Source organism: Balearica regulorum, chromosome 13, assembly GCF_011004875.1.
Source record: "Balearica regulorum gibbericeps isolate bBalReg1 chromosome 13, bBalReg1.pri, whole genome shotgun sequence".
Lineage (NCBI taxonomy): Eukaryota > Metazoa > Chordata > Aves > Gruiformes > Gruidae > Balearica > Balearica regulorum.
Window position 1 is genome coordinate 15,840,612 of NC_046196.1, and position 18,559 is coordinate 15,859,170.

The following is an 18,559-nucleotide window of genomic DNA, read 5'->3' on the forward strand; positions in this document are numbered from 1 at the left end:
GTTGCTTCTTTAATGTCAGACAGCGTTGCTCCCAGTTAACGTGCAGTCAACTTGCCTTTTGCATGCAGAATAATCCCTTGCATCACAGGCACACACCATTCTATTTTAGTGCGTAATCTTTCTGAATGGAAAAGGATGCACAAATCTCAGTAGTGGTAAACAGATAGCAAAGCTGCTATACAAAGTGAAATAAATATATGGAAAAGAGAAAAATGGTAAATTACTTTCAGTCCTAAACGCTCCACATATATCCACATAATTTATGCTTGTTTTCTTCTCAGCTGAATTGGGAAACCTGTGACCTCAGAATGCCTTTATTTATTACATCTCAATTATTTCCATGGAAACGTGTACTGTGGCAATCTACTGGGTTGCCAGCTCCCTAGACCACAAAATGTATATGACGGACTTTTTAAAAGCAGATGATATGGATGAACATAAGGAAAGGAAGAAATTCTTTATCCTACATACATGTATGAGTTGTCTCCTATTATCCCAAATTTCACTCAGATTCAGCTCATTCCTTAGACTCCCTGTTACTCAGCTCATGCTCAGATCTGTAATTTACAGCCAGTTTATGCTGAAGCTGAAAAAACATTTTTTGTACCTAGAGACTACAGAAATATTTAGAATCCTTAAAAACTGGGCTTCACCCAGCTCACTGTTGCAAAGACCTTCTAGATATTTCTGTATTACAGGGATAATGTTTCTTAGCTATGACTTGCCAGTAAGTTACCTGCTTCGACTCATAAAAACGCTGTTCTAAATAGTGATCAGTTCTGTATTAGAATTAGGGTCAAAATTTCATAATGAAGTATCAACCTCTTGTGACAGATATTGCTATCTAAAAAGTAATGAGGTAGAAAACAAATGACTAACAAACAGTAAATATGTAACGTTATTACGGCATGAGATGTCAATATTTACTAACTGATCTTCTAGAGCAAGTAAGGATTTCACTGACATAAAACTATTTCCTGAACGTTAAATGTGACACTTTAGCACAGAAAAATATTTTAAACTCCAGAGGCCTGGCCACTAAACGTGATCCCCTCATCCAAGGGAAGTCATGACCCGAGGCCTGCACCACTGTTTTCAAACTGCGATCCTTTTAGTTTCAAACAACGTATTTCAGAGCATCCCCTAGAAACAGCTGTAGCTCTGCCCTTTTTTCTGCCCACGGACTGCAACATTCATCTACCAATTACTGAAGTAGCTCCTGTGGCAGAGATTGTCCGGGATTGCAGAGGGTCACAATGCCACGCTGCAAACCTGCCCCACAGCACAATGCTAAAAGGTACTGTTAGTCTGGGGGAAAAATGATTAAGGGTTTTGTATAAAGATGAAGGAATGACTTTACAAAAACTTCATAAACATTTGAAGCATGTATGACTTACATTGCAGTCATCTGTTAAAGAGTGGGTATTTCGCAAATTATATAAAATGGCCCTGGATGAGGTTTTGATTCCTTCTTTAGCTGGTCGATTCACTGCATGCTAATTTTGTCCACCCGCAAGTTATTTAATTATGAACGCTTTTGACTTTTTGTTTCATCGGGGGCATCGAAAGTTATGATCCTTTTGTGCTTCTACAACAAAGCCCCCAGACCACTGAGTTTGCGACTTCTGCTTTGTGCAGAGGACAATAAAACCTTAGCCAACATCAGCTAACCTCCTCGTGGCTGGGAGAGAAAGGCTTCGGAAATCACTCCTTCCCCTCTCGCACCAATTCACTTAAAAGTCAAAAAGCTGGCAAGACGTGCAATACGGCGCAGGGCTGGTCCTGGCCCTCCCTTTAGGTTTTGCCAGCAGCTGTTTTCTTAGAGAGGTAAACAGGAGGTTTTAAACACTCCTTCGCTGTGGATGGTAAAGAATACGCAAAGTTTAATGTTTAACCTTTATTAATGCAGCTCTCACTAAATTTGGCTATTGTTTCTTCAAGCCCAAGCAAGTTTTCAACCCTCATCTATAAAATCGGGTTAAATTCTCCCCTTTTTTCACCACCGTTACGCGCATTGGACAGTGAGAGGAAACAGACGGCGTTACTATTCCCAATCATAAAGAAACATTAATTTCAAGCTAACCGGCTAAAACACGAGTGTGCTCCATTCCTCCCTTCCCCAGCTCACTGATGCGCCACCGCACCCGAGCATCACCGCGAAACTTTCCTCCCTCCCCGCCTCAACGATGCTACCGGCTTCTTTCATCAATTATCGCGACACGTGTCACCAGCGAGTCTCGGCCGGCACCGCGGTACCCACACACGCACCCCACCGGAACGGACGGCGGCATCCGCCCCGCGTGGGGAGCCCGCCCGCCCGCCGTCCGTTCTAGGGGGGGCTCCGCCACCACCGGCCCGTATCGGGGGGGGGGGGGGGGGGATTTGCAATCCCCGCCAAGCCGGGACCCGGTCCTGATTGGCCGCGTCGCGGCGGCGGAGGCGGTGGCGGCTGCTGCCCGGGGCCGGGCGGCGGCGGCGGCGGCGGGGGCTGGCGGAGGATGCCTTACCTTTCACCGAGCGGGGCTTGGCTTGCTTCCTCCTGGACATGTCCGGGCGCCGTGGCTCGTCCTCCCTCTCCTCGTCTTCCTCCCGTCCCTGCCTTCCCTTCCTCTCCCTGCTTTCTCTCTCCCCCCCCCCCCCCCCCAAACTTTGCGAGGCGAAGCGGCAGCAGCAGCAGCGGGATCGATTATTTGATTTTCTCACTTCTATTGCCTGTTGCAATGCGGCAAGTTCAACTCCTCTTTCCACCCCCTCGGGCACCTTCCCCCCGGGGAAAAAAAAAAAAATAAAATCACAGGCGCAACAGTTGCAATTTTTTCCTTTGTGGGTTTTTTTTTTTCCTTCCTTCCCCCCCCTCCCTCCTTGGATGTGCAAATACTACCAACGCAAAGCGAGCCCGGCCCGCGCCCCCACCCGTCTTTTTGTTCTCTTTAAAGTTTGCAGGCGCCCTGCGGCTCTCAGTCCGGCTCGCACTTTCGGAATTAAAGGAAAAAAAAAAAAAAAGAAAAAGAAAAAGCAAAAAAAGCAAAAAAAGCGGAGCCCTGCGCGGGGTCCCTGGGTTTGGGGTGGGGGAGGGCGCGCGGGGAGAATTGAGTGTCTAGACCCACGACGAGCACCGGCCCCGGCAATCCGGGGCGCTCCGGGGGTGCGACCTTGTTGCGATTTTCCTAAATCCTCCCCCGGCCGCGCTCGGCCCCCTCCCTCCCTCTCTGCCCGCTCGCCCCCGGCTGCCTCCCCTTTCCTCGCCCCCGCCGCTGGCCGGGGAGGGCGACGAGTCCTTTTTTATGCTGGCCGCGGGGGCCGAGGGGCGGCAGCCCCGTGTCCCCGGCGCGGCGCGGCCGGCCGTGCGCGGCGCGGAGCTGGGCGGGCGGGCGGGTGGGCTCCCCGCGGCCGGCCGCGCTCGCCGCCGCCTTCCCCTGAACGCACGCACTTCGCGGAACAAGGTAAGTGCTTCTTTGCATCGATGCCGGGGCCGCTAGCTGCCTCCATGGATTATTCGCTGGAAGGTGGCACCGCTCCTGCCTTCATTGCTGCCGCTGCTGCCGCTGCTGCCCTGGGTTTTTATTTTCTTTAGCTCTCGCCAGCCTCCCTCTCTTTTCTTTGTCCTGGCTCCTTTTCCTCCTCCTGATCTTGCTGCTGGGGCTGCAGTGCAGACACACATAATAAAGCCAGGCTTGGCTGGAAATGTAGCTGAGTCCCAGCAGGAGGATGTGAGGAGTGGAGTCCCGGCGGGGGAGCGCTCTGATCCCGTAGGGAGCCCCGCGCAGCCTGCGCCGATCAGACGGAGAGAGAGCCAACAGCACCGAGCCATGGACGGCCCGGGAAATACAGCGGCCGCCCGCAAAACGCGGACCGCCGCCGCGGACCGGACTCGCCGCCGCCGCGCGGAGCGGCGCGGAGCGGCGCGGAGCCGCCCCCCCGGCCCCCCCCCCCCCCGCCCCGCCCGGCCGGCGGTGGCTCCGCGGCCGATCCCGCAGCGCGCAGCCCCCCGCGGTGGCGGGTCGAGTTGCCTTTGATCTGCATCGTGGCGGGGGGGGACGGCGAAATCTCCCCCGAATGCGAAGGGCTCAGCGGCCGCGGGAAAAGTTTGGGGGGGGGGGGGTGTATCCCCACCCCCCGCTTCTGCCCCTCGGCTGCTTCTGGAGAGCTGGAAGGGAGCATTTATTTACTTTGCCTTTCCCAACGTGTTAAATTTAGCAGGAGCTGGAGTCGCCTGCGCCTCTCTGCTGGGAAGGTTTCTTCTAGAAAAATCCTAAGTGTTTTAAACTTGTTATCCCACGGAGCACTCGCTGCCAAGTTATGAATGAAATTGCTCAAGATAAACGTTCGATGAGTTTCTTCTCCCACTTAGACAGGGCTTGTTTGGTTCACGCAGTCTTTACTGCTTTGTAGGAACAAGGCACTTCAAACACCTCATCTACTGTACCCCGACCAGCGCGCGAGGAACCGCGTCTCCAAGCATCCTCTCCCCTGCACGTGATGGGCCCGTGCCGTTATGAGAGCCTGGGTGATTGTATATCCAAACATCAAAAGAGGAGGTGTCTTTAATGGAAGGAAGCTGGGGGGGGGGGTATTTGCAGATCCTGTGAAAACAGCCCTGGCAGAAGTACCCCAATCTGGAGCCAGGCCCCTGGGCAGCAGGAGGGGTGCAGCGCTCTGCCCGTCCTGCATGGGCTCGGATCAGAGGGATGCAGGGGGCTATGGGAAGGCACCACTTCCCTGCTAGTGATCTTCACCTGGAAAACGTCTTCCTCTTTTCTTTTTTTCCCCCACACCAAAAGAAACCCAAACTACTCAGGAATGAGTTTGTTGTTTGATCAAATTCAGTACAGAACTCCAAAGATTTTTCTTAATGCAGCATTGCATTTGAATGGATGTTTAGTGGTGATTTTCTGGTTTCTTAAGGTTTGACAGAAACTATTTGGTTTATTAATGTCATAATAAAACTCTACAGTTCTCTCCTACTGTACGACTCCAGATTACCACCATAGACTGGACATATGGTAAAAAATGTTTCCTATAACACTGCTATAATCAAGATATACTTCCGCTACATTACTGCGCTAAGTATCAAATTGGGGGTTCAGAGAGGCTAACCCAAGACAAAGATTGTTAAAGAGCCTGTGGCCCCGATTCTGATCCCAATAAAAAATGGGGATAACTCTAGTCGACGGAGATTCACCATTACAAAAGCTGATGGGATACCAGTTTCTATGAAGACATAATCAGGGTTGACAAGAAAAAAAAAATGTTGTGATATTGATACACTGAAAAATGCAACCAGGATTGTTGGTAAATTTGGTCAGTGTGACCCTAGATGCATATCCATTCAGCATCAGAGTCAGATCAGGAACTGAATTACTTCTGTATCCTCATCTTATTGGAGAGGCTTAATCCCCAGGCTATCAAATTGTTTCTGTTCTCTCACTGGCCCAATGAATATTTAATTATTCTTACAAAGCAGAACAGCTTCAGCAGGACAGATTCTCATCCCAGAATGTGCCGGCGGTTGGGCACTCTCAGAGGAGTTCAGAGACCCAAATTCAAATCCCCGTGCAATCAGGCAAAGAGGGGATTTCAACCTTAGTTTTACACATTCCGCTTGGCAAGTAATTCCCAAGCCCCATTGCCAACCTGAGCCCCTTTGCCATCCAGCCCTCTGCCCTCACATTTTCTATTCTTTTTTTAGAGTAATATTAAATGCCACAATTAAAATGAACCATTTCTACAACTTTTTCCCCATTTTTCAATTCACTAAGAAATCTATAAATTTTCTTTTTAATTTTTTTTTTTTACCTTTTCTCTTGCTGGAGGGCAGTGAGGTTTATTTGCAAGTCCCTACCTGGTTCGGAGCAACTGCTGGCAAGGTGCAGAATCCTGGTCTGAGCATCCCGAACCCCTCCCGTGAAAATGGTTTAAGTTCACTCTCACAGCTGTCATCAAAGCAGCAGCACCCTTGAAAACACTGCTTTCCGTGCTGGCATCTGTTGAAAAATACCCAGTTTATAGCTAAAGAAAGCAGGAAGGCTTAAAAAAAAATTAAACATACATAAATCTGTCTTTAAAGGTAGTACACATATATATAATTATTAATTCATCCCTCCCTATTATCTTCAAACCCAGCAATACACAGATTTCCTCCAGGCCCTGCTCTGTAAGTACATCTCTGTTCCACAGAGTTTTTCAACATGTGCCTAAATGCTTTGCTGCTCTATTGTCACAACACATCGTTTGTGTATCTCCTCCAGATATATGCACAGGGAGTTTATGTGGTTCCCCTAGCCTCTGGTCCCACAGCCACTCTTGAGCAAAGAAAGCCTTGTAACCCTGCCGAGCCCCCCAGAGAAATGCAGAGTTCACCCATCCAGGCTCTCTTCCCAATGCCAGGACTTAAACTCACATTGTCATTTAAATAGATACATTCCAAGAGCGCTAATAACAAGGGAAGACTTCACAGGCTTTATTAAAATATTTAAGGCAAATGACACCAGCCTGTGTGCTAATTTAATAAAAATACATTTAATAATTTAATTTAATTATGGTAATTTAAGAATGCAATAAAAATACATTTTGAATCTATTATCAATCTTGTTTCCTCACAGATGCCTTTCCTTTTTATTCTGGGGAATTTTAATAAAAGCGTAAAGCCGAGAGTGCCAAAGTGCAGAGCTGTTCTCTCCGGGAGAAAACCAAGAGCTCTCCTGCAGCTCCAGATGACATCCACGTCTCGTCAGGTCGCTGGGGCAATTTGGATGCCGGATTCTCTGCCTGGAACCCCTTTTGGGGATGTCATTGTCCTGTATTATACATGACACAGCTCCTGTACTATACACAATGCAGCTGCTGGCGAGAGGGAACCAGTACTAAGATGCAGCAGAGACCCCTGAGCTCAGCACAGCTTGTCTGAAGATGGGATTTACTGGTGGAGGCAACCGACACCTTACAGCATCCTCCACCTCCGCCATCAAATTTCCCATCCGAGTCCTGTGAGGCTGACACGGAGGCACCAAGCCCCAATCTGGGGGGATGTGGTGGGCCCTGCCCCTCTGCCCGCTGCCACGCTCCTCCTCAAAGACACCAGGGCTTGTACAAATATGCTCCCTTTTCACGTAGGGGAAAACCGATACATGCACTCGCTTATCGTGCCAACTAACTTGAGATGACGATTTCATTTTGCTCTGCTCTCTTCTGCCATGTGCATGCATGGTGAACATAATTTTTAAAGTTTGATGACATTTTCAGGAAGATACTAACCATAGCAAGACTAGCAATGAGCCCTTTTCTCTTTGGAAAGTGGTTACAGCATCCTGCTATCTCAGGATATTATTCCATCCACACCGGACAGAGAGCATCCAGAATATTAGCACTTTGGCTTGAGTTTTCCCCAAACAATTATGTTTAAGGCAGAGAGCTGGCCCAGACAATGTTATCTCAGGTAGTTCCACCCTGGCAGCATTATAGGAAACCGATGATTCGCCCTTACTCTGGGAAATGCAGGCAGAACTACCAGCCTCTCTATAATATATAGATTTATTGGCATTCAATACTGAGAGCAAACCCCTATATATTTCTATATATAGATATAATTATTTTGAAAGTGTTTCAGAATCAGTTTGAAATTACAAGTTGCATAAAAATAGCACAGTTGTGTAAAGGCAAAAATAAAATCTTCATGACAGCTGGGATGGTCAACAAGGACTGAGGGAGTTAGGCACCCGATGGACCAAGCCTGCTTCAAGAAATCCACCCTCATTAAGGATTTAAACTTTCTAAAGTAAAAAAAAGGGGAATATCTTCAACACATAAAAGGACTGATCTGGTGGACACCAAATGACCAGGCAACACAGGGAAGATCACCTTAATTCTGGAGCAGCCAGTAACAGAATCAACCTTAAAGAATGTATAATACGCGTAGACCTAATGAAGAGATGCTACGTAATATCTAGGAGAAAAGTGGCAAAATGCTAATTACCTGGGAAAAGCTGTACAGCACATTTGATCAGAGGGGTTATGTGCAGCTAAAAAGACCATGCAAAATTGGAATCAACCCGTGCTGAACCCTGGTGCCCACCGGATCTCCACCCTTGCCAGCCCTCAGCACGGCAGGAACCAGTCTGGCTGAGGTTTGACAGAGGTGGGTGAATACCTGAGCTCTCTGGATCTGCAAAGGAATATAGGCACATACAGGAAACTATTAAAGGACTGGATTATTCTTAAAAAGCGATAATGTTTCCAAAGCACACAGCACAATGCACTCATTCAGCAGAGAGTCAAATGTCACAGTGGATACAGCTGCAAGACAGTGTCGCTCTTTATTTACAGTAAAATATGTCAAATAGGGAACACAAAGGCATCATCGGGATAAACATGGGACAGGAGCACACAAAGGCAGGCGGCATCCACAGCGCATCAGACAACCTGAATAAAAGCCCCGACTACAATACCAGCCCAGTTTCTATGGTGTTCTTGAGTTAATGCCTCCAAATAACTAGCATCCCACATTTCAGTTATAAGAGAGGGCTGACATAGCCTGAAAATCGGGCTACAGAGCAGCAGCAACCAGAGGCGCTCCAGAGGGAGGATGTGCACAGAAAGGAAAGGCTTCATGTGAAGAGCCGCTGGTGTGTCTGCGGGCAGGATCCAGCCAGCACACCTGAGTTTACACTTTGGGAAGTTACAGTGAAAAGGGATTGAGACGTTATCCAAGAGCACTGAAAAACAAAGTGAAAGTTTCACTGTGAAACACATTTTACTATGCACAGGACTGCAAGCCTGTTCCATGTGCATGCAAGCCATGTGCACCAGCATTAGCATTCATACATCTCTAATAAGCACGGTGATTTTAAATTCCTTTTCACTTGTGTATGGCACGCACTTCTATCAATCATTCTTCCTTGTGTTAAAGACATACAATAGTCTGAAATCAAGGCAGAGTAAGTGGTGCAGTTAGTGACACTTTTTGAAAAATACTGTCACACACTGGAGCTGAATTTAGTTCAAATATCTCAAAATACCCATCTGTAGAAGAAGCGCACACACACCCCCCCTCGCTCAGTTACAAGAAAACAATCATTACTGATAACAGTGCTAAAGATACAGGCCATGCAATACCCTACAAATACAAGCAGGTATTTTTCCCTTTCCGTAGTTCACCGAGCAAAGTATTCATTTTGGCCTCTGTTCCAATTAGATGCTGCAGGAAATGGTGTGGGAGTCAGGCAGAGGATCTGCACTTCGTGACAAAACTGTCTTTAGCACAAAGAATTTTCTAGGCTCTGCCTTTTGAATATTCCCATAAAGATAACATAGCATTATAATATTACTTTATAACTTACGATGTTTAGTATAAGAAAGTATCACATTTCTGTATTTTTATCACAGCTCAGAGAAAATACCTCTCTGTGATCAACTTATTCTGGGTTCCTTTTGTCCCTGCTGGACACGGATCTGTACTGCTTCTCAAAGGACATAAGGAATAAAAAATACATTCTCAATTTGAATTAGTTAAAAGAGGGCAAAGCCCTGGTGCACACAAGGTGCTCGATGGCTCTGGGGTGAGCTGGCTGGTGGAGGTACATGAAGGTCTCTATCCAGCTGCTGGCTCCAGCACAAGCCCCTGGCCCCTGCCTGCTCTTCAACATCAACTCAGCTCTGCCGAGCTCAGACATTTCTGCAATGAGGATGGGTCGCTGCATGTCCTTCCCCACGACAGCAGTTCACTGTGCCCACTGAGACCCCTTCTTACCAGGGTTGAGATCAAAGAGCTCATTCACTTTCTGGGGTTTTGTTACTTGGGTGGAAGCGCCCCTTGTACTCAACAGGCATCTTCACTGCTGTTTGACCAGGAGCCACGGCCAAAAAACATGCTATAGGATTTATAATTTTACTTACATCTCTGCCAGCATTGCTGACTAGGATAATGTTGAGATGAGGAGACAGAAAGTCAGCTAAAATGGCAAGGGCAGTGGGCAAAGCGTGGAGAGGCTGGAGGAGAGGACAAGCGCAGTGCGAGGGCAGCACCAGGAGCTCAGCAAGGGGATCCAGGGGCTCCAAGGCAAACCGTGGCAGCAGCCTTCAGGGCTGTTCGTTCTCCACCAGTACAAAGCCGTTTAAGCGCACTCTTCAAGCTGAATGCTGTGTACTTTTACATAACTTAAGGAGAACAAATACCCCATTAGCAGATAATTAGCACTTGGACTCAGAGTACTTATTTAAGGTATTATGGATCGACCTCCAGCATTAGGAGTGATTCATGTCCCCCATATATTCGGCATCCTTGTTTCTTTCTATGATTATAAATATCTGTGCCATGTATCTGTGTAATGTTTATGAGATGTTCAGAATTACACTCCGGAGACAGAAGATTCCTCTTTATCTAGAGAAAAGGTTTAGCAATGTTAATAACAATGGGCACATTGCCTTTCCTTACACTTTGCAGTCAAGAAGTCCCATTCATGCTAGACCCCGGCCATCTCTAGAAGTGTAAGGTGGATTTCCAAAGCCCTTAAACCTGGTCCCAGCAGGGTGTTAGGAAGTACTGGGAGGCCTCTGGGCAAACTCACCCCGGGAAATGGACCTGGCAGCACCCACACCATGGGAACTGTCTCAAAATGCCCCATCAAAGACTGCCGAACATGAACTGGGCAGCAGCCATCTCGACCAGTCTCCTAACAGCAGCCAAAGAGCAACCTGTCACCAGGGTCTAGGCTCTTATAAGCATATTACACAGTTAAGTACAGCTTTCTAAAAATTCCTCTATTTCCAAAGGCTTCTACTCCAGTCCACTGTTAAGTTCCCAGTAAAATAAGGAGGAGAAGCAAAAGGAATGAGATGACCTGTGGTCTCTTCCTGCTCTGCCATGTGTAAGAAGCAGCCTTGGGCAATCCACTTCACCTCTTCCCATCTCTGTTTCGTCATAAACCAAATAAAAAATAGTAATCCTTGACCATATTTCTACTCCTGCCAGCATTAGCCTGCCATCTACTACTACTGCTGCTTCTTAAGAAAGCATGACCAAGTAGAGACACTTACCTTTCGCACCAAAACCTTGTCACCCTCAAGATTGTCTCTGCCATGAAAACCATCACCAACAGCCTTTGGAAGCCTTTCGTGTTTAACCCCAGCAGTATGAGGCCGGTGCCCACAACTGCACCGTAATGTGTCCCAGCTCAGCCCCATCCCCAGTGTCCCCATCCCAGGGAGCAGCAGTGTCCCCTCTGCTTCTGCACTCCCAGACCTGTTCATGGGTCCAGGAAAGTCAAGTCCAAACAGCGGCTTCATGTTAAACAAAGTGGCTTGAGGACGGGCAGCCAAACTGCTGCTGTCACCTCCTCTTCCAGCTCCTTCCCACCGCACCGAAGAAAAGAAAATTGAAACACAAATCAAGTCCTATTCTACAAAATTAATAGTTTCCACTTGCTTCTTTTCTGTGTCTGCTTTCACTCTATAATTATGCAAAAAGACACGGCGTACTGCGTGGTGCTATTGATTAACAAACCCCACAGCTGCACAGGCAGACCCCCAGGCAGTTTTGAAAGCAGCATTTTAAAGAAAGTTTGTTCTTTAATATTGAGATATTTATGGTCCCTCCTCTGAATCGGTGTGATAACATGAATGAGCTTGTGGAGGGGAGCAGGTGGCAGTGTGAGAACATGCAGTTTTTATTCTTGTGAAAAACTTCTATAGAAATTAATAGAAAATTATCTCGTCGCTATTGAATAATGTGGGATGATGCCAAAAGCCCAGGGAAAAGATCTCCATTAAATTTGGTAAGATTTGTCAAGTAGTTTCTATAGAATATGCCCAGTTTTTTACAGATCTCTCTCAGTTTCATCCCTTCATAGGGTTTTGGAAGGGTCACAGAATATTTCCCTATTATCAGCCCCTGTTTAAATCCTATGACTGGCAGTGTTTATTCTTCTCTTATTAGGACTCCTTTCTTAGATGGAAAGGAATAAGCTTTATCAGTGATAAGGCTTACAGTCAGATAAGCAAAATAGGAAAGGCCAGAGGATATAAAGAGAGTTGGGTTAATTTACATTTATTTTTAGGTGTTGTTTTTTTTTTAAATCCTAAAGCACATTTTTAAATGCCATAGTACAAATTCCCAAAATATGTGTAACAATGCCACTTTAAAAAATGCCCTACTGTTTGTCTATGTTATTTACTTATCTCGCTATGCTAATATTATTGTGGCATCCTCCAACCAGGCGCTGAACACCCAGGGCCCCAGGACGCGGTGTTTCCCAGAGGCAGGCACAAACATCCAAGAGAGCTACGAAAAACTTCCACACGTGAAGCCTGCGCACTTCTCTGGGCAAGCACTGCTGTCTTGGGGCGAGCCTGTGCCAGGAGACCAGCCTCCCAGGGACTCCGGGTGGCTCTGGGCTTTCTCGGGTGGGCACTGCCACTGGGGTCCGTGCTGTGTCCCGGTGCGACGCTGTCTGGCCGGCGGCAGTGGTGGGATACAGTGCTAAGCGCCCGTGCCTGCAGCTCCTGGAGGAAAACCGGGCCCAGAGCACCCGTGGGGTCGTGAGCCGTCTCCACGCAGGGGAACAGCACTACACGACATCCCGGCGTGTCTTTTTGAGAGGGCAGTAAATGAGTTCCCGTGAAGACACACTGCAGGAAAGGAGCCCGGTGCATTTCAGAGGCCGGAGCTCTGGTTTCGTGCCCAGCCCCGGGGCGGCAGCTCGGGGGGGGCTCATCGGCGGCGCAGCCAGGGGCGCGGGGGCCACGCTGGGAGCAGCCGGACGGGCCGCGAATTCCTGCCGGCGGCCGGCCCAGCGGGGCATGGCAACGGGAGGCTGGGGACGAACACGAAGCAGCGGGAGCTGTGAGAAACCGAGCGGCGCCGCGGGGCGGGGGGGGGGGGCGGGCGGGGGGGGGGGGGGGGGGGGGGGGGGGGGGGGGGGGGGGCGAGCGGAGGAGGCAGGGGCGGCGAGGCCGGGGGTGCGCAGCTCCGGCAGCACGGGATCTCCCGCGATCAGGCAGTGACGGACAGCCTCTCCGAAACGAGTTTTACGCCATCCTAACTCACCAGTTTGTGTACCGCTTTGATTTCTGCCAGCCCGCGCCCGGGCTCGGCCCCTTCTGAGCACAAAAGGGGTTTGGATTCAAGCAGCACACATGCCCGCTACGTTTGGGAAACCCAAACGTTACCACCGCATTCCCAAGGAAGCCGAGAGCACGTGATGGTGCTGGCGGCCGTGAGCCCCGGCCAGGCATCTGCCGCCAGCCCCGGCCCCACGGCGGGGGGTGTTCTGCCTTCGCTTTGTGCGCGGGGCGGCCGCGGGGGCCCCGCGCTCGGGCTGGGCTGGCCGGGGCGGGCCGCAGCCTCCGGGCGGCCCCCGAGAGCCTGCGTCGCACGCGCACGCTCGGTGCCGCCAGCCCCGCAGCGGGAGTCGGGGGCCGCCTGCTGCTCTCCCCAGGGAATCCCACCGCTCCTGGCCTGAGGCGCAGATTAACTCTCTCCTCCCCGTGTTTGGGCTGCCCGTCTTTCCCGACCCTGCTTTCTTGGCCAAGGATTTGTAACGGCATCGGCCCAGGCGCAGACCGCGGGGCCCGCAGCGCTGCTTCCCGGGCAGAGTTTCCTTTCGGAGCGGCGTGACACCGGCGGGGGCTCCCGCGCTTGGCGCAGCCATTGCTCGTTTGCGCCGGGTCCGGCTCCCGAGATGAACTGGCCCTCGCTGGGGGCGGTCGCTGCTCTGCCACTGGATTTCATGTCAGAAAAGATGTTTTACTGCACGTGAGTGTTGTTCCTCTGCGTGAAGAAAATGTTAATCAAACTGCAGAGAAGACACAATAGCTGCACAGATACATTAAATATCTAGTTACTGCGCAATAAATAATTAATAAAGTTAATCTATTTGACCATGCTCTGCTCAAGTCCTAGCCTTACAGCCAATCAATAGCAATAAGACCTAACATTTATATGAGGCTTTGCTTTCTCCGAGTGCTGTGTGATCATTAATAACCAACGGCTGAGTACTCCTACTACCGCATAGGCCAGCAAAAACTTTGGGAAGTTTGGATTACATCAATGATTCTGCGTTTAGTTTCTAAAATACTACTGACATGCCCTGGCATATCTAGCAGGCACATAGGCTGGGGTTTCCCAATGAAGTTAGGGAAAGGAATTGCCGAACTCCTGTTGACTTTCAGTGGAAATGAGTTCCCAACAAATTCAGGCCTTCCAAAACCATGTTTTGAAAACTGCACATACATAGTACCAGGTATTTAATACTTTCCTAATTTTAGCCACAAACGTGGTCCTCTCCTATGTAAGAAAGAAAGAAGGTGAAATAACCTGGTTTAGGAACTGCAAAAGATTCCTTAGTTGCATAAAGTTTGTATACAAAACTTGTATGAAGTTTACAAAACCATCACTACTATTTCTGTTTCAGCATTAGCAGACATCTGCACCTGAAAGAGCTGTCAGCTCGAGACTACCACAGGGCTGTGAGTCATTTCAGATGGTAGCAACAACCATCCTGCTTTCCTCAGGAGTTAAATTAAAATAGTTCCTGAATCACAGCAGTTTGTTTCTTCTCCAGCGATTTGGAGAGGGAGATTTGCCCCCCACAGGGTGAGACATGGCGTATGGGGCTGGCACTCATCCCAGGCCACTCGCCTTGCTTCCCTGGGTGGCCACACACACAGGGCTTGGAGCACCAGCCCCTTGGAGGCAGCAACCAACCTGAAGCCGAGACACTGAGTTTTCCTGCAGACCACCTTCCGTGGTCCAGGCTGCCCACTGCCACAGCAGGTTTTCAGTGGGGTCAGCCGTGCCTGCCGGCTGCTACCTCAGGCACCACCACGGCAGGAGGAAAAAGGGATTGTCCCTCCAAGGGTTGCTGGCCCCAGCCCTGGGATGGCCGCAGTGGTCTGCCTGTGGGTTTCATCCCCCTGCTCTTTGTTTCGAGGGAGCCACGCACTCCATCCAGCACCACTGCCCTGCCACGGTGCTCCTGTCCCAGTCAGGGTGGCGTCAGGGCTGGGAAGCTCATCTTTTTGGGGTGTTAACAGCTACCTGCCCAATAACTGCAGGATAAAGGCAGCCTGGCTGGATGGGAACAGGTCTGACTGCTCCTAAACCCCAGGCCGTTGCCCTGCTCCAAGCCCATCCTTCCCCTCTGCAGTTAGCTCCAACAGTACATGTGAGCAGGCCTGCAGTGTAGCCGTACTCACACGCAGGTGCGTACCCTGCTGCAGCCCATCCCGGCTGCGGCTCTGTGCTTGCCTGGTGCAGATGCCATCCCCAGCACCGAGCGCCAGGGCCACGCTGGGGCGGCTGAACTAAAGAGCCGCAGGAGGAAGAACACAAGAGCTTTGTAGAAATATGTATTTTTACATCAGAGTTCTTTGTATATACAAAAAATTCCACCCTGCTGTGCTAGGAGAAAAAAATCCTGTGGGCATTTCAGACCAACCTATTTTATTAATGCAAACTGCCAGATTCAACATGCGCCAGCCTGAAAAACAAGAGGCTGGGAAGGAGGAACATATCCACGGTAAGTACTCGGCAGGCCCGTGGGTCACATCGCCCCTCGCTGGGGATCAGGAATAGAGGTGGGCAAGTGATAGCGATGCAAAACAAAGATGTCTGTAATTTGGAGTGGGTTTTGCCAGCTCTGCCTGGGGCTGTACTGTACTTGCCTTCTACTTACTGCTCAAATGACCTGAGCATTCCCAGGCAAAACAGTAACGGCAGGCATGTTTTGAATGTGGAAAATATTCATGGCAATTACTGCCTACATTTGCACACCTGAGTGTGTACGCTCAAAAAACAGCTGCACGTGCCCTGGCCAGACCTGGCTGTGACACTACAGCCAGTTGCTAACTGCTCCGTACAGTGTTGGTGTGAAATACTAATTTAATAGTCCAGTGTACAATTTCAGGAGATTTCAAACAACTTGAGAATAACCACATTTCAGAAAACATCTGTAAAATGAACTCTCAAGAAAAGACGTGTGAAAACTTTAAACCCTAACGCATTAAATATTCACGGTAGCTCTAATCAGCGTCCAAAGAGGGCTGATAAACGCAGCTTACGAGCAGTTCAAACAGCAGGATGGGTCAAAATAAAAACGATAACAGCAGTCAGTACAGGAAATTAGTTGTCCAACAACAGAAAAAAAAAGGTTGGGTTAAAAGGCTTTCCCAGATAAATACAACCAGCTCATTTTGATGGCTCGCTCTGGAGGTGCAGACATCACAGGTCTTCCAGAAAGAGCCAGACCTCCAGGTGCTCTCCCCACAGACACACAGCAAGAAGGCACCCGTGTGCCCTCGCAGGGTGCTGTCACCCAGCCTCCATCTGAAGAAACTGCCTCAGGTCTCTGCCTCTCTAATGCTGTCAGAAGTTGGTATAAACATGCACAGAAGAAAGCTGCAGAGTCCTGTTTTACTACGAAACCACACTGCAAAATCCTCTCACTATTTTTAGTCAGTAGAAAATATGCCCGTGCAGGCAGGGCACAGAGGACCAGAGCACTACTGGCAGAGACGGGAGATGGAGTGGACAGAAGTTAGGTTGTGGAGTTGACAGAAGCGTGACCGGGTTTTTAGTGAACATTGTATGGCCTCAGAGCAGTGCTGTGGGACTTGGAATCTGTGTCCATGTGAAGTGCAGTTACCTCTAAAAACCTGCACATTTGAGCATATGCCGTGACGAAAACCACTCTGACTCAGTTTCACCACTGAGCAAACGGAGCTGATAACTGCTGCGTCTCTCTGGGGAATGCTCCACGACTCAGGCTGTATTTGGGTCATAAGAGACTTCAAAAGTCCTTTGAGCAAAAGCAGTGAAGTGCTGCAAAATACAACAGGCACTGGTAGGCAGCGACCTGGCAGTAAGACATGCCAGAACTATGAAATTCTTCTAATCTTTCCTCCCCAGCCAACTCTGTCAGCCCTGCAATCACTTTTGCAACACTTCCTTGAACCCTTCCTCGCCCTCAGTATTTTTTTTTTGTACACGATGGGATGCCCAGATCCATCATGCTGTGACCCCGATGAGATCCTGACACACCCAGGTGGTCTCTGAGGGGTGCAGACCCCAGCCCCACTGGCACCCCCTGCTTCCAGTGCCTGCGGGCTGTGATGACGAGCTGTGTGTCCCTCATGAGCCCAAGACCTCAAAAAACCTGAAAATGATGGAAGAGGCTTGGACACCATCAGAAACCAAGCCATGGAAGGAGCTGGCAAAGAGTTAGTTACTAAATATTTTAAGACCAAATAAACCTGGCATTTTAGAGGTCTCTGGTCCATTATTTTTGTCCAAATTACATATGCATCCTCTGATACATACTTCTGCAGCCATAAACACAAAACATGAGAGGGACAAAGAAAGAAAAATCTTGCTGAACAAGGGAGTTACATACTGTCGGAATGCAGGAGCCTGTGATCTGCGTTATTTCTTTGCTTAAGGCCACCTAGCAACAGCGCATAGGTTAATCCTCCACAGACTGAACAGACAGCATCAGCCAACAGGAAAACAAAACATCTCTGCTAGAAAAACATCAGAACAAGAATTACCCATTTGCAAGAGGGTTGTAGGAACAGGCAGCAACAAATAAGAGAGAGGTATACATGATACTCCTGCAAAAGGAAGATTTCCCTGTAAATAGAGTTATTGTCCACCTAGTTATTAAAAATACAAAAAGAGCTTTACAACATTTACAGAAAACCTCTGTGGGAGCTGCAGGAGCCCTGCTCTGCAGGGAGCTGGGGGGATGAGCTGGACCGCGGTCAAGGCTGGTTGCCATCTTAGAGAGCGCCTTTAAATGATAAATAGAGTGTCCTCTAAAATGATAAATAAACCTCTGGAGCTGTAACCCTACTGCCAGGGGTTAGCAGCACCTGCAAGGGCAGGTTCAGATCTCTATGAGCATCTCTTGGACGTTAAGACATACTATCACCTTCTTAAAGCCATTGTTTGCAGTGGCTCAGGCCCCCCTTTGCAGCTCTGCCAGGCTTCCCTGCACCGGGACATTCTGCTAAAGGGGTCTGGAAACACAGAATTAACTCACTGGGAGATCCCCACTGTGCTGGGGCTGCCCCGCACAGCTGCTGGGTCCTGGACAAAACACCCTGTGGGGCTTGCCGGCCCAGACACCCGCTGCATCCACAGCGCCTGCACCTTGGCAGCACACAGAGGGGCCCTGGCAAAGCTGTAGCCCAGGAGCTGTGCTGTCCCCCCAGCACTGCCCCTGCCTGCACTGCCCCTCCTGCTCTCCCAAGGGGTAGACACCAGGGATGGGATTTTGGTGGAAAACATGGTGGGAAGCCACCGCTCCTCACCAGCCTGCTGCAGCACGCTGCCTGCCTTCCCCGCCGCCCCAAGCTGAGTGTCACCTGCTGCTCACCAGTGCCAGCACAGCTGGCACTGTCCCCAAGGAAGCTTCTGACCCAGCTTTTCCAAGGGCTCTTTGCAGCACGGCACACCTTCCCATGCTTGCTGAGCGATGGCGGCCAATGTGGTGCCACGCATACCTGCACATCTGGGATGTGATTTATGAAGGGGTTTATTGTTGCTCCTTTTCTGCTGTTCACCAAC

General features: G+C 49.5%; 1 protein-coding gene and 1 long non-coding RNA gene across 5 annotated transcripts in view; one reads left to right on the forward strand and one right to left on the reverse strand.

Annotated features, from left to right (window-relative positions):
• Positions 1 to 5,984, reverse strand: part of ZNF423 (zinc finger protein 423) — a 237,676-nt gene extending 231,692 nt beyond the window's left edge. For 3 of the 4 annotated variants that reach the window (XM_075765392.1, XM_075765393.1, XM_075765390.1), the window contains exon 1: positions 2,508 to 3,221. In XM_075765392.1, coding sequence (XP_075621507.1) covers positions 2,508 to 2,547 — 40 coding nt within the window. In that variant the 5' untranslated portion in view covers positions 2,548 to 3,221. Of the gene's footprint in view, positions 1 to 2,507; positions 3,222 to 5,842 lie in introns of those variants that run through there. The other variant, XM_075765394.1, reaches the window with a different exon arrangement.
• On the forward strand, positions 3,368 to 8,441 carry LOC142603653 (uncharacterized). The gene is made up of 2 exons (XR_012837547.1): positions 3,368 to 3,443; positions 6,603 to 8,441. It is a non-coding gene; the product is annotated as an uncharacterized LOC142603653 (long non-coding RNA).
• The last annotated feature ends 10,118 nt before the right edge of the window (positions 8,442 to 18,559 follow it).